We start from the raw sequence: 26216 nt of genomic DNA, 5'->3' as shown, positions 1-26216 counted from the left end.
CTTTATTGTCTTGGATTTATCAAGCAAAAGATTCAGCAGGATCTATAGCAGAGCCTCTTTCATGTGTGAGGTATTACACTGACAGTATGTTTCCAAAACACCAAGTCGTGTTTGTGAAAAAGTAAACTGCAGCCTTCCCTATGCTGGCACACATCATTACAAAGTGTCACCACTGCAGGAGTAATAGGAAATTGTTGAAATCAAATACTTTGACCACCTGTAAGGTTGAAATTGCAGCCATTTCCTTTAAGCGCCAATAGCTGCATGTTCTAAAGCTTAAAAAGGAAACAATGATTGTGTGCTACTGCACTTAGAACTTATTGTTTTGCTTGTGCAATCCTGCCCATTTGGAGTGGTTTCTTTTTTTCCTTTTAAAGAACCATTTTCACTCAACTAATTCCCCACAACACCAGAGCTAACCTTTTGCTGGTTCAAAAGTACTGGGTAGCCTTAAAAATTCTTTTCGTCCTTAGCAGTCAGGTCCTTCAAAAAACTCAGAGGAGATGTCCCTTTCAGCCCTAGTAACATAAACGACCTGTTCCTAAGTTAGCCATGTAATATAAATGACTTCATTTATCCAAAAAAGTGATGGGGTTCCCCTCCCATATAATCGGGAGTCCTTGTACATTCACTGATGAGACCACATGCAGCTCTTGAAAACCAAGGCATTACCATGAGGTGCAAAGAACTATAGGCATGGCTGCTGGCTAGTTCTTCAGCTGCATCTTGGCCTGCCTGCCTGGTTAATTTGAACCTTTTCCTAACATCTCCCTTCTCTCTTCTTTTCAATTACTGTACGTCTCTCTCTTGTCTCATTTCCATCCAGTTTTGCTTCCTCCCCTCTTATCCCAGATGCACTGTGTCTTTGTGGCTGTTTTACAGATTCAAAATAAGAAAACAGTGACTGTGGCAGATATAGAAGTCAAAACATGTCCAGGGCACACAACTGTATGAACATATGCCTATATATATGCACACGTCGCATGCAGAACTTATTGGGCAGGGAAATTTTAGGATTTAGCTGCAGTTGGCAGCTTTGATGAAGTTGGGAAGCTGAACATTAAGACTGAGAATGGCTTCAGATTCAGAAACCAAAAGATGCCTTGGGGCACACGGTGGCAGGTACACAGCATCTATCTGGAACTCCTTAACACAAATGTGTCTTTTCTTGGGTTCACACTGTAGAATAACAGCTGCATGGGCTCAAGAAAAGGGGTCTGCTGCTTTAAGGAGTTGCAGACAGATGCTCTGTTGGCATCCCCATGCAGTCCTAAACACACACATTTTTGCCTTCAAATCCAAAGTGCTGCACAGCTCTGTCATTGCACCATGCTTTTGTTTGTATTTTACTCTTCATCTTGGGACAGATACACTTAAATGAAGAACTTGCTTTGTTTTGGGTAAATGCGCCGCTGCAACTGTAAAATTCATTTTGTCCAGTAATGCTTGGAAGTTTTAATTGCCCTGAATACTCTTAACAAGCAAAAGCAGGAAGAGAAAAACATCTGTATGAGACAGACTGAGAAACCAGGAAAACATATTGGCAGTTCTCATAACACCTAAGGATCCATCTTAGATATAATGTATATGCCTCCCCCTCCCCTTTTTTGTTGAATTTGGACTTATCTTCCCTGACTCCACACACCCAGTCTACCCAACACAGCAACTGGATGCAATGGATACAGCTATTGAGAAGAGTGCCCAAATACAAAATTACTGGCGTGTCATCTTCAGGAATCATAAGCTTTCTTCAAACCACCTTTTTGTTCCAGATGCTTCCTGCTCCCATGTTCATCCTTAAAATGCCCCCCATTGATGAACCAAAGACTGGACACTGGCCGCCTCTCAGTTGTGTGTGCGTGTGTGGATACGGAGGGGTAGGAATGAATCATCCTGATGAAGTTTGGACATTTTGCCACCATGTTTTGATGATGGAATTATTACATGAGCATATGGACACCTGAGCATCAGGATGTCTACCTATAAGCCTTCTTTGGGCAGCTCCCGCCCTTTGGAACATCCTTCCCCCAGAAATGAGGCTAGCCTCCTCTCTTTTGGACTTCAGGAAACGATTGAAGACCTGGCTTTGTCACCATGCCTGGAGCGGGGAGAGGAAGAGCCACTCCTGGGGTTGGTTGGCTCCCTAGTCCTGCGAGGCCGGTCTTGTTCCCCTTTGGGTGGTATACGATCTGCTGTTACTTGGATCTCATTACATTTTATATTTACTTATTGATATTGATGGACTAAGGATATTATTTATGATCTTATTCATTTTTAAACTGTTTTATTGTGAACCGCCCAGAATACCCCGTATGTGGGAGATGGGCAGTGACAAAATATGATAGATAAATAAATAAGACATGACCAGATGGCAGTTCTGTCACCAAAGTCTTCAGATTTCACAGTGAAAAATGAAGTAGGACTTGATCAGCTGTTCTATTTTTAAAAAAAAAATCTGCAAGGATACTAAGATATTATGGAGATTGTGAGGGGATGGCCATGGAGGCAAAAACATCCATTTTGTTCCTTTTTGCCTTCCCCAAGTCTTTTTAAGGCAGCTGTTCCCTTTAAGAGAAATGTAGCTCCTTCAGCAGGGGACTAAGTGGTTGGGTTGGTAGACATGCAGACCATATCAGAGGAGTGGGACTGCATTTCAAAGCATCAGAAAACAGAAGAAAAAGAGTTGAAGAAGAAGAAAAGAGTTGGAAACGAGAAAGCTGAAGGAATGAGAGAGAGTTAGCAGACTGGGACCAGGATAGAAAGAGTTAAGGTAGAGCTGAAGCTAGTAAAAATGAAGTAACAATATTAGTCAGCTACAGATAGAAAATAAAAACTAGAAGGCAGATGTTAGAACTTAGAAAGCCAGAGGAAGAATTGTAAAAGAGAAGTTAGACTAGAATAAGGAAGTAGAATAGAGCTTAGAAGATTAAAATAGCTTATAGAAATGATAGACAGAGGATAGTTACTGTACACTAAATGTAAATTAAAAAGTGTTAGGTAGTATTTCTTTTGTAGCAAAAACTTTTGTAATAAAATCCTTTTCCAACTGGAAGTAACTTGAATGAGCCCTGCTTGGGGTCTGTACCATCCCTGAACCTCAGGTGTGAATGGATTGCTTACTTTTCTGAGCCTGCAGCCAATCAGAACTTGTTCTTCCTGGGCAACAGATAGAACAAAGAGACATTTCAACCAATCAGTGCTTGATTGCAGGCTAGTAAATGCATGCATCTTCAGCAATATGTGTGCTTGTGATGATGATGAGCAACAAAATTCCTTACTCTTTGGCCCCTTTACCCATTCTAGCCACTACACCGGGAGAACAGGCAACACAGATGCTTCTGCAGTGACACTTGCTGCTTTGAAAATGGGGTTCTCAAGCAACAAAACAAAACAAAACAAAACAAAAACCTTGTGGCCAAGAACATTTATGGCTTATCAGAATGGTAAATGTCAGATGATGGCATCATGTGCTTGGCGGCTGACTGTGATCTATGAATGGATCTGCACCCCTCTCTGGAAGTGGCTGTACACGTAACTATGCACAGTGTACAGCATTTTAATGCCAGAATAGATCTGCAAGAAGTGGAGATAACTGGGAGCAATTCCAGATGTTTTTTAAAAGCACATTGTGTGAGAAAAGAGTCTCTATGAAAGAGCCCAATTACAGTTTGGGGACAGCATCATCAAGTGAGACATGTCACAATGCAGGATAAAATGCCTGTATGGATTAGTACTATTTGAGTCTTCTGAGTGTCCTATAGGAAATAAAAGAGTGCAACCTGCCTTACTTAAATTGAGGATACAAGACTGCTTTACTGCTAAAGTCCCTTTCAATCTGAGTAGCATTCACTGATGTCATTTGGAGAAATCAATTGCCTGGATTGTTCTTCTAAAAGCAGACTGTCATAACCCATCAAGACTCTATACATCTCCCATACTTGTATGAGCTTGCCAGATGAAGATATACCTCCATTTCCAGTGAGAATGCTCAACATTAGAGAAAATGTCTAGGAAACCTTTTATCTCCTCCATGAATGCTATTAAATAACCTAACATGTAACATTTATTTTTGAATCTCTTGGCATTTGAGAACTTTAAAAGGAGTACTGTTGAATCTCTCACTCATGTCTTATTCCTAACTGTTTACATCAGTTATTATTCAGAACCTCAGCTATTTTTATGAGCACTTGGTAGTATGAGCAATTGTATGTTCTGAGTCAAGACTATATAAAACCTTCACATTAATAAAGGGCAAATCAGAGAAAGGCCAACATGGGCTGTTCCATTTCAATGATAGACGAGTCACACGCTTTCCAATACCACATTAGTTTCTGTCAGGAAACTTTCCAATGAGGCTACAGTGAAGTTTGCAGATAAACTTTCAAATCTTGCTTTATATAAACATACAGCTAAAAATCATATGCAGCTGAGCAGACTAACTTGACCTACTGTCATTCCCTGCTCCAGTGGGTATTTATTTACATTTTTAAAACCACCCAATAGCCAAAGGATGCAGAGAGATCTTTGTAACAGCCCCCAAGGTGGATGGGAAGTCCATTTCCATTTCTTTTTTTCTTATTTGCCTTCAACAAAATCCATCATTTATATCTTCAGTAGTGACAACCAAAATGGAGCAACTTCCTTTCCTTTCTTTCCACATGTACTCTAAACAAGCCACAGAATGTAAGAAGTTGCTACTGTTTCTTGGCTTTTCCCTCTTGAACTTGAACAACTTACCATTCCTTTGAATCAGAAATGAAGGAAAGAGAGCCTGTCTCTAAATTAAAAAAGGAGAAGAAAAAAGAAAACACACAGACACCTGACGGGATTAGTCTTCCTGTAATCTCTGAAGGGGACGGACAAACCACAAATTCTGTTCTTAGAAGTTTATACATTTCATAAATACAAGTTTAACCCATGGCTTTCACAAGAGTCTGGAAAAGAGGACTAGGAAACCATCAATATGCAGGCGAGAAGATCAGGCTGATGTGTCAAAGAGCTTTTCAATCATCTCACCCACTTGCTCAACTCGGTATTTAATGTATTTTTCAGGATTCTTAGTAAAGGGTACACTACCATACCTGCCAAGCAAAAGCAAAGATAATATTGTGTAAGCAGGCAGAATAGTCTTCATTCTCCAATTGCCCCTCCCTTCTTTATTAGCTTCTTCATCACCCATTTTCCCCATCTTGTTTCCCCACAGAAGTGTCCTCAGACAGTATGGCCAAAGGAGATTATGGGAACTGAACTCTGAGGGCATCTGGCTGTGGAAGGCTGATTGAAATCAATGGCATTCTTAATCCTGAGTGTCAGACTTCATACACTCAAAAACGCCAAACTCAGATACCAGAAGACATTTGGAGAAACAGAACACTGTTTACAAAAATGTAAAGGGGCATCCCCTAAAAATATTTCAGTGAGGGTTACATATGCTCAATGGGCACATAATGCTGACTTTTGAACAGCCAAAACAAAACCCATAAAATGGAGAAGGGGAGGGAATAGCTGGAATCATAAACAGTAGCACTTCACATACTGTAAAGTTTGGTCAACTACTCTATCTAGCCAATCTATGCAACAGAAAGCCTGGAATACCATATGGACAATGAAACACACCAAGCCCTGTGTTTTGGGAGTGCTAAAGGCTACATTAAAACTTTGTATGCAACATTCTGGTTCTCCGGCCCTCTTAAGGACAAGAGACCCCAGGGACAGCTTCAGAAATGGGACCAGGAAACAGCATCCTGCCAAGCCTTGCCTGCATGTCAGAACTCCCTGCAAAGAGAGAAAGAGGTCTTTGCCAGACAAAGAGTCACCTGCTGAGGAAGGCGGCATAGGTCTCTTCCACAATGCTTTTCTGGGCCTGCCGAATATTGTCCCTCTGTTCCATGTCAGGGATGGCCCACGCCTTCTGGATTTTACACAGCTCCTCCAGGCCATCATTAAAACCCTTTTCCATAGAAAAGATTGTATTAAGAATGTATCTCAACCGAACAACCAATAACAAGCAATGGCACCCAGGTAAGAGAAAAAATCTGCAAAGTCTCTGCCCGTGTATTACCTTGAAACGCTCCTTGATCACTTGCCTCTCCTTGTCTTTGAGCTGCAAACAGTTAAGGAAAAGGAGAGTTAGTGCTGGTGTTCAAATTGCTTCTTGACTTTTTGAGAGCACTTTACCTCAATGCTAGGCCCTGTACAAACCTGGAGTTAGGGATCAGAGTACAGTTGTCTTATTATTTACAAGATTTTTAACCTGCCTTTCAGGCCACATTGACCTCACATGCCAATTATGGAACATACATGAATATCCTTGCAATAAAATCCACTAGCAGATAAAGAGTATGCTTCAAGTGTGTCTATTAGAGCTGTACAATGCGTCAAATCTGTGCTTTGGAGCACGCAGGAATGTGAACATGGCACCCTTTGGAGACTGAATCCCAAGCAATGCACAACCTCTATGTTTGCAGGGTCACTTCCATACTTCGGATTAAGATCTATAGTATGCATATACCTGAGCACAAAATATAACATTTCACTTCCACCCTAGATCTGGTGTAAGTTATTTCCAAATTTTCCCTCCCGACTAGGTTACTGCAGTATGAGTTTGCCTTTAAAAAACAAGCCAGAGACATGCTTGTGAGATTCTGCTGTATGTAATTTGAGGCCAAAAAAAAGGGGGTTTTAGGTAACCCTATGACCCTGTCTTGATTTTACTACTGGAGACATTGTTTCAGTCCCACCTACTTGCTGAGGGCAGGGAGGAGGGTACAAAAGAGAAAGGGACCTCTCAGTACTGGCACTGAGACAGTGTGGTTCTAAGTGAGAGCTGCTGTTTCCTTTTCAGGCAATTATTAAACTCATCTTTATACTAAAGTTAAAGTATACTTTATACTTGATGTGTGATGGGATATATTCGTATCGTAAAGTAATCTGTTGTAGGGTTGTACTGCTATTGCTGAACGTTTCAAGCCTTGCTGCTTTATTGTTATTACCAGTTGCTCTTCAACTCTGATTTGAACTGATTTTCCTATTCTCTTATAAACTGCTTTGTCTTGGAGAAAAGTAAGATAGGAACATTTAAGGGAGGAGTATCTATGTAGAGAAAACATATGTTACTGTCCTGTCCTGAAATTTTCTGAACAGAAATTATGCAGGTTAAACTTAAGTACTTAAATAATATTATATACTATAAAGTCCTGATGCACTGATGGAGCCATCCAAAGATTATGTGAAAGATTCATGAAGAATTATATCACCTGAATTTAGAGTATTACACAGTATACATAATTATTTGGCTGAAATCTTTTTTTTAATTTTTAATTTTATTAATTTTCAATATATACTGTAGGTAAAAACAAAAAGGCATGAAACAAAAATCTACAAATCTTAACATTCAGGGAGGTACCTTTTTAAATGATCTGTGAAGCGTCCCAGTGTACAAATAATTTATAATGTTTTTATTATGGTTAAAAGGAGTTCCTACTTTCAGAATCTGAGGTCCAAACTGCATGAAACTTTTGATGAATGTAAACATTTAATACATGAGTTTTTATGCTTTACGTTTCTTATTTAAAACGTTTATATAATGTCCTCCACTTAAAATACAAAAACACACAAAACAAGAGCAGAATAAAATACAACCATAGAGATAAGGCAAGAATGGTGAGTATGATGAGGAATTTTTAAAACTATTCTTAATATCCCAAAGTTGGGCTAAAATTGATCCCCAGCAAAGACAAAGTTATCCCCAGCAATAAAAATCCCATTAGCACCTGGACTTATATAAACTTTATTTTTTCTGTGGGGGTGGAAATGGGGAAGGGTTTGTTTGCTAGAACCACTCTGAAACAGAAAGGATAATTTCCCTTTTCAAACACAGTATGCCAGTAGTGCTTTTAATTGATATTTGAAGAACAAAAGAAGTGCATTTTAAGCGCTAGATACATATATACTTTCCAATTTTCTAATCCATAAAACTTAATTTAAACTATTCTCACCTTGACTCCAGGTTGGAAGACGGGTAAGTTTTTATCCGAGATATAATCTGTTACTTTTAACCAGCTGAAATAGATATGTAGAAGATTCAATAGAGTGGATGTGATTCCAATGGCAACAAATGAATATGCAAATGAGAAACAACTGTTGTATGTTCCATTATCTGATCAGGAAACTCAAATGATCCAGACCTCCCTCTCTCTCAAGGAACCTTCCATGTGTGTACACAGGGGAGAATGGAATCTGCATCTTTAGATGGCCCTCGTCATTGGTTAAGCTACGGCCGATACGGCAGTCCACATGAACACAAAGGAACACAGCTAGCTTCAGCTATTTGAAATCCTTAAAACTAACAGTAATTTGGGATTCAAATCATCCTGTGTACTGATCTGCCTGTATCTCAGAAGCAGATGTAGTAATCTAAGACATGAACTGGTGAAGGCAATCGTTCATAAATATACTTATGTATATATAGGTAGTCCTTGTTTAGCAACCACAATTGGGACTGGCACCTCAGCCATTAAACCAAGTAGTCACTCAGTGAAACTGCGAAACTGATCTTACTTCAGTGGTCCTTTGCTTTACAGACCTGCAAAGGACATAAATGTGAGGATTGGTGATAAAGTTATTTTTTCATCTCTGTTGTAACTACGAATGGTTGCTAAACGAGGACTGTCTGTATAGACATTCACACAGAGAGAGTCTATACATCCTTACTCACACATGCACACACAGGAATCTAAAATCATAATTTAACAGACTTTGACTTAGCAGACCTGGACAAAATCTGTTGGAAATGGTTTTATCTGACTTTCAGGCAATATCAATAACAGAGTCCAATGTTTGGCAAATCAATTCAATGTTTATTGCTTCCCTTTACTTTCAATAAAGTAGATTTTCTTAGGTAAAAGGGTGTTTTAGGGCTTGAAAAATCCCATTTGCCACTTAACAAACATTTAGATTAATAGAGCCCCATTTCCTGTTAGTCCATTAAACAGTGGGTTTACACAGACTTTGAAGACTAGATAAATTTATTTATTAAATTTGTACACTGCTCAACTCCCAGTGACCCTGGGCAGTTCACTAAGTAAACATACACATACAGACACACAAAAACAATGAACCCCTATAACAACAAAAACAAAAGAGCAAAAGGTTGGCAGAACTGAGCAACAACAAAAAATACACATACAACTCAGAAGGGGCTGCAGCCACCCTGGCCAAAAGCCCAGCCAAAGAGTCAGGTCTTCAAGGCCTCACATAACACCAGAAGGGTGAGAGCACCCAGAACTTGGGGAGAACCTTACTCCAAAGGGCAAGTGCTGTGACAGGGAAGGCATGCTTCTGGGCTCCCAGTAGATGGCATTATTTAATCAAAGGAACTACAAGTGTGCCAACCCTGCCAGATTGAAGGGGAGATAGGAGGTCCCTCAAGTAGCCAGGCCCTATGCCATGTAGAGTTTTAGAGATAATGACCAGCACCTTGAATTGCACCTGGAAACGAACTGGTAACCGGTGCAGCTTGTGGAGCAGTGCAGCTTGCAGAGGAGAGTGAAGCATGCCCATCACTCCCCATGCCGCTGCATTCTGGACCAGTTGATGCTTCCAGGCAGTCTTCAAGGCAACCCCATGTAGAGCATGTTATAGTAAACAAGCTGTGAGGTGACCAGGGCATGAGTAACTATCTGAAGGACCTCCTGATCTAGGGAAGGACACAACTGGCACAACAGATAAAGCTGTGAAAAGGCCTTCCTGACCACAGCTGCCACTAGCTCATCAAGTAGGAGTTGTGAGTCCAGGAAGACCCCCAGATTGTACACCACTCTTGAACAGGGATGTACTACCCCATCCAAGGTTAAAGATGGAACATCCCCAGATCGAGGTGGCCCAAACACTCACAGCCACTCAGTCTTAGTAGGATTGAGTCAGAGACAGTTCCTCCCCATCCAGTTTCTGTTTTCATGAGCAAATTTTATCCTCAAATATTACCTTAGCATCAGTAATGTTGGATTCTCAAAAGGACAGTAAGTCCTTCACAATGCAAGCTGATGGAACTGAATTTGCTTCCTAATTAGTACTAATATCCAATGATATCAATCATTTTACTTGTGCTTTTCAAGAAGGACAAATGGTCTTCTCTTGCTCTGTTACAACTTGCTAAAATCCTCTGTAGTATGTGTGGGCACGAGAGTTTGATTAAAGCAGTCAAGTCGGAACTCAAATGGAAAATGATTGGGCAAGTACTTTTCACCTGCGCTGGTATGTCAGAATCTGCTGCTCAATGTGTTCCCTGTAAGATCTTTCTGCTGTCTTCTGTGTCACAGCGACCAACTGGATTAGTTCAGACCTAGAAGAAGGAAGAAGGCTAACTGAACAGGAATCCATGAAATAGCAGCATTTTTCTGCCTATAAAGAAGAACCAGTTTCAAACTGTTAAAGCAAAAATTTGTCTTCCTTAATTCTTAAGTTGCATCAGTGTTCAATGTATTTTAGCTAATATTGGAATCCAGAAAAAAAATTGTGAGGGCAACAACCAAGCCTGCTTTTGGGGGGTGGGAGTGAGGTTGGGTGGCATGGGCCACTTGACTACGACGTTATGGTGAGTTGCAGAAATTCTCCAAGCCTCTCTAAGTCATTTCGCTTCAATAACCTTTAGAAAACAAAAACTGGTTTCATTTCTTTCCAGGGATCTACAAGGTTCATCACAAGATCAAAGAGCACTTCTGAGTCCCTCAACCATGAAGGAGCAGACACAGGATCTCAGAATTTGCTCTGATTTTTGAAAGGCATAAACCAGCGCTTCCCAAACCTGGATAAATTACCCAAAGTTGGGTAAAAGTGGTTTTTCTTGGGTAACGACACACAAATCCATTAACTGACTTAAAGTGTTTTACCTACATTGGGTAAAAAGGACTTTCTGATAAGCAGTTTTGGGTAATGAAGGAAAAAGTTTGTGATGCACCAGCATAAACAATACAAAACATTGCTTTCTGCCCCCTTTTAAAGTTGGTGCAAGGTCTGGAGATCTTGTTTATCTTCAGGCTAAGGGGAATGCAAAGAATAATCAAATAAAAAATGCAGTCACCAATAAGGAGATTTGTGGACCTTTATCTTGAAAATCAAATTAAGTTACACAATATGGAATATTATTCATGTTCATCTTCTGTTTTCAACAGTTGCCTATCATCAAGCAGGAACAAACTGACTTGAGTATACTCCAAAATACTTTCTTCTACTTCTTTTTATGCACTGAATATCAGTCAGAATACAGAAAGGACTGATGCTGAACTGCTAAGAACATTTTGGTGTTGCTTGCATATCTTAAGAGTTATTTGAGAGTTTTTGCCCTTAAGCACTCTAAAACATTTTAAACAAACAGGGAAACAGAAAACCAGTTAAGGTGAAGCTGCAATTTCTAGGGAGGTGAAAACTGTTAGCAAGATTTTTAAAAACATCTATACTATGCTCTTAAGAGTTTAAGATTTTATTCCCTGTCCCAAGACATATTGGGTTCCAGGCAATGCAAGAAATGGTGAGAGATTGAAAGTGGCAGGAAATGGACAGAAAAACAGTATTTGTTTGGCTGTACAACTGGGGAAGCCTCAGCTCATGGCAATTTTAAGCCAATGAGCTGTGCCACACCACAATCTATGCAGTGCCCAAATCATTCTCAATCCACCCTAGCACAACTTTTTTAGCTTGTTCATCCTCATTGAATTGCCATCAACATGGTGATGTGACCTCTCCTCACTGAAGCTGCATCTGCACTTTGGGGACCTACTGTGACCTACTGGCCTGTTGCTTCTTGCATCTGTGATGGGAAATGCAAGGTGGTAATACAGGGCATTCCAGGAAAAGCACAGATGGCTTCAACTGTGCTTGAAGAACATAAAAATAAAAAAGCCAATTCTTTAAGATTACCAGGACCCACATTTTTTAAAATGTTGGCACACAGCAGTGGTGTTTTGCAGCTGCCACTGTATAATTGACCAAGATAGGTAAGTAGGTGATGAGTGTGTCTATTTGTGTATGCACACATCCAGAATATTTGTAGTGTGTGGTAGACCTCGATGAAGCTACAGCAAGAAGTATTGTTGAAGCTTACAAACTAAGTGTAACTAATGGCAAAAGATAGTTTTTGGTGGATGTAGAATTAATAGGCTATATATTATTATTGTTATTATTATTATTATTTTATCCCTTTTTAAAGTATAACTCAAAGTGGTGAACATGCCTAATTTTTCTGCCTCCCATTTTCCCCACAACAACGCTGCTGTGAGGTGGGCTGGGCTGAGAGAGAGTGACTGGCCCAAAGTCACCCAGCCGGCTTTCCTGCCTAAGTGGGGGCTAGAACTCTCCATCTCCTGTTTCTAGCCCAGCCCCTTCAGCACTGCACCGAACGGGCTCTCACATATCAGGCTTAAGGACAGTGGGCATCTCACTGATAGATGAGCAGAAGCCTGGCTGGCCTTTTCCATGTTCCTCTGCATATTCTTTAATTCTACTTTAGACAGATGGATTTTCCTGTCCAATGCTCAAATGATGGTATATACCAATTTTTATGGCACATTATTTATCTGAATAACCTCAACTCCATTTCATTATTATGTGGTCTAGTTAAGTACAATTATACAAAGAGAAACTACTACATTAGTGAAGGCACATAATCCAGAGTTGTACTGTACAGTAACTGTTGCAATGCTTATTTTTCTGAGTTGGAATGACTGTCATGGAAAATGGAAAACTATCAACAGAAAATTATTCCTTGGATTTGTTGAGAAGTGCTCTCCAGAACAAAAAGCCTCTCAGCTGACAAGATGAAAGCACTTTACGCACTGAAAATATTCTATTTTCCATTGCCATACACAAGATAATCCTAACAGTAGAGATGAAAGACTTCAAAGGGCCTTTTTTGAAGGCACATAAAAACAGCAGCAAAGAAAATGAACTCTGCAGAAGAATGGACAAAAGAAACTGATGAACACAAAACAGAGATAGATGGCAGAAAATCCAGTATGTTTATTCTTCCAACATTCACAAGTGATTTTCTTATACTTACTTTTCAAGGGACTTGAGAATGTAATTGTAGTTGTTAAGCAGGAAGATGGCACTTAATGCTGGGTCCTCATAAACTTTGGATTTACTGAGAAGGTTTAGTTGTAAGTTGCCCAAAACTTTGCCTTAATAAAAAGAATGCATGAGGAAAAAAAGGCCACTTGCAAAGATCTCAAGTTTAACAGGGGTGTTAATCCTACCGTACTTCCTTGTTTTACTCATTTGAAAATGCAATTTTAGTTGTTTTTCTTTTGTATAAATCCTTAATGAAGATCTATTTCTAAAGCTCCTGAATAACAGTTTCTCAAGTGTGAAACATCTTTAACATTCACCATATGTAGTAGAAAGTAATTATTTATTTTGTCTTTTCCTTGATAAATGGAGTTAACTTCCATTAAGGACTGAATGGTAGAACTTTCAAATATAAAACACTGTGTTTGTCATTTAATTAGAAATACAGACCCAGTGCCCTCCAGATGTTTTTGGACTCCAATAACCAAAATTCTCAAGCACATCTGTAGTGCCAGATTGGGAAAGACTGATACAATAGATCTAATGCAGACTCTGTTTCATTCATTCATTCATTCATTCATTCATTCATTCATTCATTCATTCATTTATTTATTACACTTCAGTATCTAACAGAGGACGAATTCTGGATGATCTTATCTAAATTAGGTTTCAACTGGCATTTCCCTCTTGGTCTAGATAGAGAGAGAGATAACAACAATATCCTACTTCTCAGTACCACTACCACTAAGAGCATCTATCAGCACAATTTTATACTCGTCTTGTCAGAAGTCACAGCATTTAATAAGTCAGGTCAAACGCACATGAGCCCAAGAGAGGGAAGGTGTTAGAGACTTGGAGAAATTACTTACAGATGTAGGTGCTCAGTAGCCGTCTACTGAACTCTGAACTGTAGCTACTGGCTGAAGAGCTAGTCTCTGAAAGGAACAATAATTAAATTAGTTACTATATGCTATTCAATTATGTATGGCTGTTTTGCTTCTTCTTCAACTTTTTGCTTCTATAAGATCATCTAAAAGATTTTTTTTATTTATCACGAGAAAAAATGCTTTCCCCACCAACTGACTTTTTAGTTTCTGGATCTCAAGTTATTGTTGGCCTACAGCTTTACTCCTCTTCATCACTGGCAATATTGGCTGGAGATAATGGGAATGGCTGACCTACAATAGCTGGGAACTTAAGATTGGGAGAAAAGGCTACTCTAAAAACTTGATTATTTTGGAAAATTTATAAGAACTATCTTCATCTCTATGAATTGCAATGAAGACTTCTGTTACTATTATGAATCATTTCACAGCTATCTTAACAAGTTGATAAATTGTGCAGTTTCTGAATCATCCTCACTCCAAAATTTAGTTCACCACCAGAACCATTAAGGTTCAAATAAAATGCATTTTAAGACTCAAAAAACTTAACAGCCATGATTTCTGTTATCAATATAAGCAGTACAGAATCTTCTAGTATAGTATGGAAGTATCCAAGGTTTCTGAACAGGACAGGTTATCAATTATAATTAAACAGTAAAACATATGTCACATGCCAATACATGTAACAGAGCCATAGCAGCCAATTTCTGTAAACAAAAATAGCAGTGTGTATGTTGTCATGTAGGTAGTTACGGGAAGAGTAATTAAACCTTCCTTTGTTTATCATTTTCCCAAAGCAACCTCCCCTTACCAAGCTGCCTCCCGCCCCCATCTCATCTTATGAGATTCCAGTTGTGGAGTCAGAAATAAGAGATGCACCTTTAGCTATCTCAGGAACCAAAGTATGTGGATGGCGTCAGTTTGGACAGAAGAACTGTAGCCTGGTGACAATGAATCTCTCCTTTTCTTTTCTGTTCCAAAGCAGAGCTTCACTGAAGTTGCTTTTTAAAAAAATAAAGGAAACAATGGCTCTTGGAATATTTTATGACATATGTGTGTACTGAGTTGCTTTCTCAGGGGAGTGGCTGTTAACACTTTAGATCAAGGGCAAATCACCTGCTACCATCAGCAAGAGCTCTGTGCTGCATTACAGACATTTAGTCTCTATGAAAATGGGCAGCAGCACACCAGCCATATGTGCAGGAAAAACAACTAGCCTCACTGATTTGGAAATTTTCAGACAATCGGAACAGATAGGCTTTTTCTGAGAATGATTTAAAGAACCAAACCGCAGAAATCTGTAAGTAGATACGAGGAGAGAGAGAGAGAGAGATCGAGACAGTAGTATTAGCTATGCATGTGGGTAGTACAAATATTGCTGCTGCTTACCTCTGGGATCTAAAGGTATATTGTATGTGTCCCCTAGAACTATAGAATTTAAGGCAGAATTGAGGTGAAAGGATTGGAAGAAAAAAGAGGAAGAAGGAAAGGAAGGAAGGAAGGAAGGAAGGAAGGCAAAGTTCAAAAAGACAGGTTAGAAACAACTATACTTTCCAGAACGAAGCAGAAGACACCAACAGACAGTGCTATGGACTCAGCAGAGGGAGCCACTTCTTTTTAGAGGGTCCATTCTTATCCCCACCTGGTCAGAAGCAAGCCACACTGAATCCAGTGGTGCTCCCCCTTCAGTGAGTGGATAGAGGCTGCAGCCTGAACTGCTGTAATCCCAGTCACAGCTATGTCATTCTGCCCCAAACGTGCAAAGCTGGAGGGCAGAAGCAAGACAACTTCTTCCCGAGCTCCACTGATTTTTTTTTTTAATTTCCACCACATCCTGCTCTTGTGTATTGGTTCCCTGCAGTCCAAACAGGGGTTTTAGGAGGCTCAGGATTGACAAATACGATCTCATTCACTTTCTATAGTTTTCATACTTTTCCCCATTTCTGCATCAGTTTGCAAAAATGAATCATCATTTTCTGTGTGCTTTTTTTTTTAAGCTCCACTGATAATTAGCAGTCACTCTTTGGGCCAGTTAAGAAGTTGGCTCCACAACTGCCTTTGTCCATAACCATTTTAGCAAGTAAAGGAGGCATAAAGGTAGTGGCGTTGACAATTCAGGCACAGAAATGGATCATGTTTCAAACATTGTTTAGTAGCTGTTAACATGCAAGATGCAGTTTGCACAGTTAAGCCTTCTTAGCATGGCCCTGACTGGACAGAATGATGCGCATTTTAAAGATCTCCAGAAAAGTCACAATAAAGGAAACAAAAACATTATTATCATTAGGTAAGAAAACAAGAAAACACTTCTGAAATCATTATCAATAGCTGCATTACACACCCTGGAAGGTTGATATGAAAACTAGTGATGTGGTTTTACCTATTACCAGAAGCAAGGATTTCAAAACTCCTGTCTTCTACCAAAAGACACTCAGAATCAAATGAATGTTCTGTGCTACTATGGCTGGGTCATGAAATCCAGCTAACCACCTTTCCACATATTGAGAATGACCTGGGAAATGTGATTTCACCAAAAGATGTTGTGTTTTGGAGATAAAAGGCTATTTTACATCCATCCTTTTAGGTTTCAATAATCCCCAAGCTAGCAGCACATTTAAAGGCTGATCAGAAAAGCCAGAGGCGGCTCTCTAAGCTTATTTATAAGTACTTAGAAAGTAGTAGCTTTTATTGTACCAGAGCAAGACTAAAATGCTGAGAATTGCAAGATATGAATGAGCAACATCCTTGTAAGGAGATTTGACTGCAAAGCAAGCAAAGGAAATGACTTGATCAGTGCCAGGAAGGCATTCTTGTGTCTTGGCATAGGTACCTTGGGAGGCCAGCATGGCGCCTGCAGTCTCTTGAAAATCCAGCAATTGCTGCAGGAAGAGAATGGCCTGTAAAGAGAAAGGAAAGGCACTTTAGAATGAAACCTGTGATCCATCTAGCCTGCTACTGTCTGCTGACTGGGAGCAGCTCATCAGGTTACAGAGAGAACTTTTTCCCAGTCTTACCTGAAGATGGCAGGGACTGGAGACTTCTGGGTGGAAACATAGCAGACTAGCACTTCTGTCAAACAGCAGGGATGACGCAGAGGCAAAGACTGACAGATGGGCGATATGCCCGAGCTAATGGAGCTTCTCTGGACAAGGAGAAGCCATGAGATCACCCACATGAGCTTTGGGGGGCAGCTCCTTGTGAGGAAGCCTTGTGGGTAAACTGAGTAGAGTTCTTGGAGCTGCAGGAGAAGACATCATGCTTACAGCCTTGCACAAAGCTTGTTTAAAGGACACTGGGTCTGCCCGATCCACTTTCTAAAGCATGTTTCAATGGAGCAAATTTAAAGTGTAAAGAGATCTTCAGAGCAGCAGAGCACCTAAAGCTACCTGGGTACCTTCAATCTGGGACAAATTAAAGTAAAAAGGAAGGAACTAGTTATAAAGATTTTAAAAGATTTAAAGACAAAAAGCTTACTGGGATTTTGGGATAAGAAAGTTAAAAAATGGACGAACAGGACAGTTAAATTTGGAATATTGCCTCATTTAAAGTATTTCTTGAATTAAATAAACAGATGATATATATCTCCGTGGGAAAGAAGAATGTTTAAATTTGTTAAGGAAGCTGATTGGCTGGCTGGTTAAACAAAGTAATAAGTAAAAAAAAGAAAAGAAACATGAAGTTCTGAGATCATGTGATTACAGAAGTACGGAGTGCTGAAAAGGACTAAAGTATGGACATGGGGAAAAAAGCCTCTCTTATTTTTTACTCCCTTTTTAAGGATTACAGATTTGAAATAAAGAAAAATGGTTATTACTAAAGGGAGTGAAAGTTACAGAAGGGAAGAGGATTGTTGGACCACTCCAGAAGAATATATTTGTTTATGATAGATAAATTCATAGAAGAGGATACTATTTTGTCGGCCAGCAAGATTATTATATGTGTATAAAATGGAGATATATTGAAGTACCCACAATGGAAGATAAAATAAACACTTTTGAGGAATACTGAACCTTTTCTGGACTTTTTGCTGAAAATGGAGAGCTAAAATTATGATTTTTAGACTGGACGATTGAAAAAGTGTTGAATAAGGGGACAAAGGGATTATGGTTGTGTTCAAGAGGGAAGAAGGATAATAATTTTGATTGTAACTGCTGTAATGAAGGTTGGAAGTCATTTCTTTCATTATCTTTTTTTCTTTCTTTTCTTTTAACTGCATTGTTTCCTGCACTTTTTTCTTCTTTCTTTTATATATATATATTTTTATTCAAGTAAAATTCTCAATAAAAATTATTTTTAAAAACGAAGATCGCAGGGACCAAATTCAGAACCTTTGCCTATATGGCCTGCACTTTACGACTGAGATATCAATCTCCATGTTTTCTTTTGTTTTTTTAATTAACTGGGGTTTTCCTCCATTTTGTTTCTTAAAAGATCAGTTGTTCTATATCCGTTAAGAAAGGATAGATGTATCCTGGGAAGTACGTGTCAGGCAGTACTTGATGTCAAAGCTAATTTTAGAGCAACTTAATTAATATCACCTAAAATACAGGCCTCTATGCACCATCCTAAATGCTACCTAATTCAGAGCTTGACATAAAGCAGATTTCTCTCTACGGAAGGAATCTGAGGCTTAGAAGATTATTTACATTTTGGTGTATGATGCTCCATGTGAAAGGATAAATCACCCTATGTGTGAAATATGCAGCACACAGCTGCCCCCTCTTCTTTTTTTACAGTAGTGCAAAGCATAAGCGAGAGAGATCCTGATCAAGACCACATGTAAACTGGAGTTGAGAATGTCCCTCAGCCATGACTTGTGGACCTCACCATCTAAAAGTTTTTTTTAAATCAAAATTAGTTATAACACAGTTCTGTTTTCCCTGTTTAAAGGCCCATATTGGGGGAACAGGATTTTGCAAAGTAAATCCTTGTGAGGAAGATTCTGCTCCAGATGTATTATCTTGATCAGGATCCCTCCCTGTGCTGTAGTTTATATACTGTAGTTATAAACAAACATCCAAAGGACAGCTGCATCCTACATATTTAATGCATTTTGTAGTTTAGCTCTCAGCTGAAGTGTGAGCACAGCTGCTCAGGGATCAACCACAACTGAGCCCCACAGGAATTCTAGTTCAACACTGCTTGATTATCATGTCCCCCACACTGTCATCTCTTCTTGAACTGTCAGGACTTTGCTGCTTCCTTTTTTAAAACAACAGAGCTACTCTGCTCCAACCTCTTGAGATCCACCTGCGCCTTCATCCACTAGCCCCTCCTGCTGTTTTCCTTAGCAAGCTGAACTCTTTTTTTGCTACCCCACAGGAGAGTGGAGCAGATCACAAAGCAACTCAATACTCCTGTCAGAGCCTATGAATTTTTAAATGGATAGACTTCATTTCTGATGAAGGCCTTGGCAATGCTAAAAAAGATTAGTAGAGGAAGAAGAGAGGAACATTTACTGCTTGCAGGCAAATCCTAGGAAGACACTCTGAGAGTTGTGCCTAGCCTTTGCCAAACTGGAATCCCAAGGATTTTTTTCCAACTGGTGCTCTCTGCTAGGACATTTGCCAGAGGCTTGAGCCGAAAATCCTTGACTGATGTCAGAGTAACAGATTATAAGTGGTTTAGTGTTTGTATGCTAAGCTAGTACTTCCTAGTGCAGCAGAAGACTAGGAGAGATGTTATTGTCCTCCCCAAATTGGGAGAGAGACCATAAAAAAAAACAAGGCAGAAAAGCCAGTTTCCAGCTGAATGAGCTCAAGCAAAGGAACTGAGCATCCCAGCTGTGTACTTCTTGGAATCCCGGATTAGAGTGGCTTTTCCAAGGTTTGGCCTTAGGAACCAAAATGGAACAAAACACCTTATGATAGTTAATTCTTTCTCATGACTGGGATATATTTCATGTTCTGGGCTCAGGAAAAGACTATTATAATAGCATCCTAGTCCCAATTAACTGTTTCTTGTTATTTTACAGTTATAGCAGTCAAAAATATTATTGTAATTTTTATGGCCTTAAAATGTAACATGACCAAACAAGGTAAGAACAAAATGCTTCCAAACACATCGATGTCCTTCTCAGAAAAAAAGTGGTCTTCTTTGACAGAGTGATTGTGGAACTTAAAATATGAAATGCTAAGAACATCTGCACCAGGTCAGCTGTCCATTTTCAGCAACCCATACTGCCTCCCAATCAAAGCAGGCTAATGCTGTACATACTGTACATCCTGACATCTGATTGAGGAATATATACTCTATCAACATATGCTGGCCTTTCTCAATCTATGTCTTCCAGATGGATAGGACTACATTTCCCAAAATCCCAAGACAAGGAATGGACTTGTAGAAGATGGCATGTTAGATTGGTTACACAGGCTTGAGATTCATGGTTATGACCTGGAAGGCCAAACTCCCTGTGAAGGAATCCTAAATGTACATCAGTAGATAAATCTATATATGCATTTCTGAATTTGTCTACAACAAAGTACAACTGGATGATATAAATGGTAGTTGCAAGTATTCATATGCTCTGGATCTGTTGCTCAAGCTCACAGACTGGATATATGACTTTATGGAGTAGGAACAAGGGAGGAAACAATAAGACAAGGGATAAAGTAGCTCCCATTTAAGTCACATTTCCTCTTCACCATCCAACACAGGAACCAGAAAGAGGAGAGAAGTACGCAGAAATTTTATCCTGGTCTCAGCAAAATGCAACCAAGTTTCAAATCTATGAACTACACAAAATGAAAGAGAAAAAAAAAAGCCAGGGCAGAATCTGTAGGTGTGACACTAATCTCATTAGACTAATCCCAGTCTCTGACCATAAAAGTGATTCGATCTTACAACATTAGGTTTCTCCCATTTCTGCAAAACTGTGGTGAGGAATACGAACAAAAGAGAGGGGGCAGTTACAGGCGTGAATTGTCTTCACGTACATTGCTGGTGAGTTCATGAACCGTCCCATCTTTTGGCATATTATATTCTTTATCTGGATTGTTCTGGAAAGAAAAAAAAAAACCTTGATGCAATAGTTAAGAATGGTTTAAAATGATTATCTTTTTTATTATAGGAATACATTTGTTGAACCGCCTCACTCTTTCCATGGCCCTGAAGTCCAAGGGCACCACCTACTGGTAACTGAAAAAAAAAAAGATGCTTGGATAGATGCTTATTTTAAGCCACCTCCATTGTTATGTTTGATTTACCCATAATTAGTGTTCTCTTTCTCAGCCAGATGAACTACAAACATTTTAAGAGTGAGAACTCTGCTATATGGTTGGAAATGCCACTGATTAAGAGATATTATCCAATGTATTTAGTCAGAAATATGCCTTAAGCTCAAGAAAACAAAGACAGATTTTCATTCTTTTCTACAGGATAATTTCTGGAATTTGTGATTATTACTACAAAATTAACAATGGAAACATTTCCACAAGTTTCTTGGATTACTTTTGGTGGCAAAGAGATAATTAACCAGCAGAGGGATGATAATTACCTTTATATTATCTGCAAAATCTTCCAGAGCCTTGGCTCCCGTTGTCTCCATTGAGGTTATGAGGCTTGGTAACTTGTTCTTAGTGCTGGCTGCAGTACCCTGAAATATGAGTCACAGTTCCTGAGACAGTTCAAAACAGGGATAGCCACTAATACCAACTGAACATGGAGCAGATCATTCACACTTCTCTTGGGGTATAAAGATCTCACATAAAGTTTATTTCACAGTCGGGAAAACCTTGATTAAACACCTTGCTAGGTACAGCATGTGCTCCTGACAAACTGAACCTTATCATCTTTACTATTATTCCATTTCCTGCCTGAGCTGAACATATGCATTAAAGCATTTCCCATTATGGTACTAGGCAGCTTAACTTATCATTACTAGTTTGGGAAGCTAAGACCCCAGAGAGACTTTCAAAGCTTCCAGGGACAAATCTACTTAAGCAGCTAACCTTAGTGGCATAGGGCATGGTTACTTGAGGGACTCCGGGTCTCTCACAACATCTGCCTGGCCAATTCAATCCTACAGGGTTGGCATGCTCTGGGTTCCTTCAATTAAACGATGTCATTTCTCAGAACCCCAGAAGTGCACCTTCTCAGCAGTAGCACTTGCCCTCTGGAACAAGGTCCCCCCCGAGATCTGGGTGGCCCCAACTCTGCTGCTGTTTAGAAGAGCTGTGAAGACCTGGCTCTTTATCTAGACCCCTCACTTCATCATGCTTGCCATTTTTTTCTTTATTTTTTATGTTTTATTGTAATTTATTTGATTGTTGTGAGTTGTCCAAGTTTAAATAACAACAACAACAACATCTAACCTGTTAGTCACATAAGAACTGACACTGTATCTGTGTGAAATATGAACACTATATCTGAAAACTCTCTGGAAGTTTCAGATAATGTAGAATTCAGCTGTGCACCTCTAGGCACAAGGGAGCACATCATCAATATTCCTTATGTTGATTTCCCTGGTCCTGCAACGCAAATTAACATGTCCAATCCTTATGAAAGCCCATTTTGATCTAGTTCCACTATATAGTTAGACATCATTTTCATCTTTCTTTCTGTAAATGATTTATATGGCCACCCATTTCACAGCAGTGAGTTTGCTTAAGTTTTCAAAGGTGCCGTGTTTCCAGTTTCCACCTTTCTATTTGGTCAAGCTGAACAAGATTAAGAATAAGATCACACTAAGACCATCTTTGCTATAAACCATTGCTTAGAGACCCTCTTTTTAGTGGCAAATCATTTTTTTTTAAATTAAGTTGGGCATGTGGGATCTATTTTATACTATATGTGGAATGTTCATTAATTTCATTACTATCTATCTTGAATGAAAGTTGATGATACGCAGCTGTATATCTCCTGTGGAAGTCCTGACCTTGTGCTTGAAGGCCATGAGGGACAGGATAAGGCAGAACAGGATTATCCTAGCAAGAGGGAGATGCTGTTTCTTTAGAAGCTCCCTGGTTCCAGAACTCTTAATGAAATGGCACTACCATAAAGGAGAAGGCCTGCAACTCGGGGATCCTCCTAGACTTATGGCTCCTGCTGGAATAGCAGGTAGAAGTAGTGGTCACCAACCCGTGTTTTTGCTTCACTTCACTCCTGCTTTCTGTGAACTGTCTCCTTTGAGTTTTGTACTAGTTCTGCTTACTAGACCAGAGTGTACATTTGCATTTTCATATTGCCAACTATGGTAGAATAGATTTTCATATCTATTACTCTTTCATTTGACTATGGACATGCATATTGTCAATCAAACTGCTATAGTTCCCAACTGTTGGCAACCATCACCATTCTGCCATGAAAAACTAGACACTGCATTCTGAGTGTATGTGGCCTAGTGGGTTCTAGTTTAATTGCTAACCAATTACCTGCAAAACCTGATCAAATTCTGGCTTTGTCTGCTTTAAGTGCCTTAGGATGGGGAAGATAGTCAGCACAGCTGAGTAATCATGACGTATAATGGCCTTCCGGGCTGCAGAAACAATGTTATCCCCTTCAATCATCAAGTTGTCTAAAGACTCCTATAGAAAAGCAAATATTGGGTGAGTTAGAGAAGTGAACATGGGATTTTGAACTACAGCCAAAGAAAGGACATGCTGAGTTTTGAAGGGACCTGAATAAGGGAATCAAATGTCTTCTTCTGGTGATGCTCCGGGATGATTTCAGTTAGTAGCTGGTACTCGCTTTGGGCCAGTTTTATGAAGGCACTCGCACAGTGGATGTACGCATCAATCTCCATGTCCAACATGTCATCTCTCCCTAGGTGGGTTGTAGAAGAATGTAAGATGCCAGTTTCTTTTAGTTGACATATAAGCATATGCACAAATACAGAACAGTCAAATATAGCAGGAAACTGTATTATACAGTACATATTACATAAAAAATCAACAGTCTACCAATTGTGTAAGTGACCCAACTTTATGCCATTTATATAATCACAAATAAACCTGCCAAGGTAAACTCACCCACCTGACATACTGTACATCTAATGGATATTAGATATTCCATCCTTTTATCAACAAGATAAAATTTATCAGGTGTTGTAAAAGGGATAGTATAAAGTATCTTAAGATGTATGTACATATATAGAAAGCCAAATGTGAATAATTCAACATCTTTCACTTGTACGTTCATTACTGTAAAATACTGTTAATTAGTGCCTTGACAATAGATTTTTTGCTAAAACCTGCAAAACTCCTATTCTTGTAGTCTTCTAACTAGGGATTTGGGGATTAATTTACAACTTGATTAAGAAGGATCAATTACCATTCATTTAATAGTTATCATTTGTAAATTCTCTAGTCAGAGTGGGACAAACTTACAAAATTTCTAGTTTCTTAAATAAACAATGCAACACTCTCAACAGACTAGGCTCAGATATGGTTTTACTGGCTATAATAAGATACTCCATTCTTAATGAAGTCCTTAGTCCAGGAATAAAATCATACTATAAGCAGAATGATTCCTTTAAAAATATTCATGCCACAAGAACTTGGTACGTCCCCAAAGTGCTCCTCTATCTTCAGTCAAAAGAAGAAGTGGTTTCAAAGGAAGTAATTAATATGCTTGAAAGAGTGTCTATAACTTTTCACATTATTAATAAATAATGAAATTATAGAAATATTTGGAAATATTCTTTCCCCTAGAATTCATTCATTAAATAAGAGTTGGTATATGATGCCCTAACAGTTCCACCATCTGATTCTTCTGCCTTGCTTCTCCATGGCTGATGTTTTCTCATCCAGCATCCAATCCACCCAATCTGCAGAGTCCTATGATGCATCTCTTACCCAACTGCATGACATCAAACTGCTTAGACAGAGTTTGATGAATGTTCACATTGGTAAAGCTACATGTGTTCAGAAAACCAGCATGTCTGGTTGAAGAGATGCATTCTTTTCTTTCCAGCTGGCCGGTTTTCTATGCAAAATGAGTTTACTTCCCTCCCTACCCCCCCAAGAAGTTTTCAAACATAATATTTCCCCTCCTTCAATCTCAAGCAGTCTAGTCCACAAAAAGCAATACATTTCTGCATTATATTTTGAACTGAAGGGTAATTGGTTTTATCTAAAGCTAGAATTAAGAATGAGGCTTTCGGAACAATCTTTCAACATAAGGATGCTACAATGTCTGGGCTCTGGGAGGGACAAGGACAAGTTTTCATTTAATGCCAAATTAAGGTTTTTTTTTAGACTCTTGCTTGAAAATGGTATCTCTACTAGTCCTGTGACTGCTTTACCTACTTTCTGCTAGTCACTAGGATGTATAGCACTGACTATGCAGAAATAAATTTACAACATGCTACCTACTGCACAAAATGATTGCAGTGATATCCTTCATGATGTATAGGGAAAGAACAGACATCTATTTTGCCTTTACACATACCCATGCCATAAACAGAGTGCATTCTATTAACTGAGGGGGAAAAAATATAAGAAATGCTCACTATAAAATTAGGGGCTCTGTAAGATGAAAAAGCTAGCAGAATGAAGGTATTTTATTCCAGTTCTTGTATGTTCCTTCTGACTTTGTAAGGACACACTATCTGCTCAATTTCATATGCTGCCAAGAGAACCTGCACATCTATCCATCACTCAAGTATGTGGAACATGCCTATTCAAAGTGTATAGAAATGCACTCCAGCAGAATGGAAAGTGAAAAAGATTAATAACCAAGATTTGAAAATAGGCAGGAAGGAGTGAGCAAAGAATCCCGTATGACGGCCTAACACTAACTGGGATGAGGATAAGAACAAGAGTGACAAAGGAGACATGCTCCTAGAGTCAATGAATGTTCTTCTGTGCCTTCCTCTTTGGCCCTGTTAACTCTCAGGTTGCCCTCTTAAATCAGTAAGGATCAGCACAGTGATCAGCACAGCTCCTCTATATTTTCCAGATTTCAGACATTCTAATTCTGGAAAACAACATTTTACCTGGAAGCATTCTAAGAGAATATTGCAAGAAATGTTAAAAAAAGAAGAAGAAGAAGAAGTCAAATTAGCCAGCCTTAAGTTTCATGTACTTACCAGCAACTGGCCCGTGCTTGTCAACCAAGGAATCGGAAAGATGCTTAACTCGTAAGTCATGCTCATGACCTAGTGAGATGTCAGCGGGCATTAACAGAAGGAGTGGTTTATCCAGGACCATCACAGCACCAGTGTTTGTCCTTCGGGTTTTACTGGCTCATCAGACATTTAGAAACATTTTTCCTGACAACACAGCCTACTACCCCATGTTGGAGCATTACAGCAGTAGTAGCAGTTTCAAG

At 39.2% G+C, this 26216-nt stretch overlaps 1 protein-coding gene across 6 annotated transcripts in view; it reads right to left on the bottom strand.

Annotated features, from left to right (window-relative positions):
- Positions 1-4871: 4871 nt before the first annotated feature.
- EXOC7 (exocyst complex component 7) overlaps positions 4872-26216 on the bottom strand; it is a 41561-nt gene continuing 20216 nt past the window's right edge. For 3 of the 6 annotated variants that reach the window (XM_063293039.1, XM_063293034.1, XM_063293037.1), the window contains 12 exons: positions 23563-23708; positions 23318-23470; positions 21442-21540; positions 20882-20944; positions 16777-16843; positions 13932-13997; positions 13055-13175; positions 10247-10342; positions 7998-8061; positions 6062-6103; positions 5817-5950; positions 4872-5081 (listed from right to left, as the gene is read on the bottom strand). In XM_063293039.1, the coding sequence (XP_063149109.1) occupies positions 4979-5081; positions 5817-5950; positions 6062-6103; positions 7998-8061; positions 10247-10342; positions 13055-13175; positions 13932-13997; positions 16777-16843; positions 20882-20944; positions 21442-21540; positions 23318-23470; positions 23563-23708 (1154 nt within the window). In that variant the 3' untranslated portion in view covers positions 4872-4978. Of the gene's footprint in view, positions 5082-5816; positions 5951-6061; positions 6104-7997; positions 8062-10246; positions 10343-13054; positions 13176-13931; positions 13998-14825; positions 14948-16776; positions 16844-20881; positions 20945-21441; positions 21541-23317; positions 23471-23562; positions 23709-25974; positions 26044-26216 lie in introns of those variants that run through there. The other 3 variants (XM_063293038.1, XM_063293036.1, XR_010067185.1) reach the window with 2 other exon arrangements.

The sequence above is a fragment of the Candoia aspera genome, chromosome 2 (genome assembly GCF_035149785.1).
Source record: "Candoia aspera isolate rCanAsp1 chromosome 2, rCanAsp1.hap2, whole genome shotgun sequence".
Taxonomy (NCBI): Eukaryota; Metazoa; Chordata; class Lepidosauria; order Squamata; family Boidae; genus Candoia; species Candoia aspera.
Note: the sequence above shows the minus strand (reverse complement) of the source record. Positions and strands in the feature narration are given on the sequence as shown.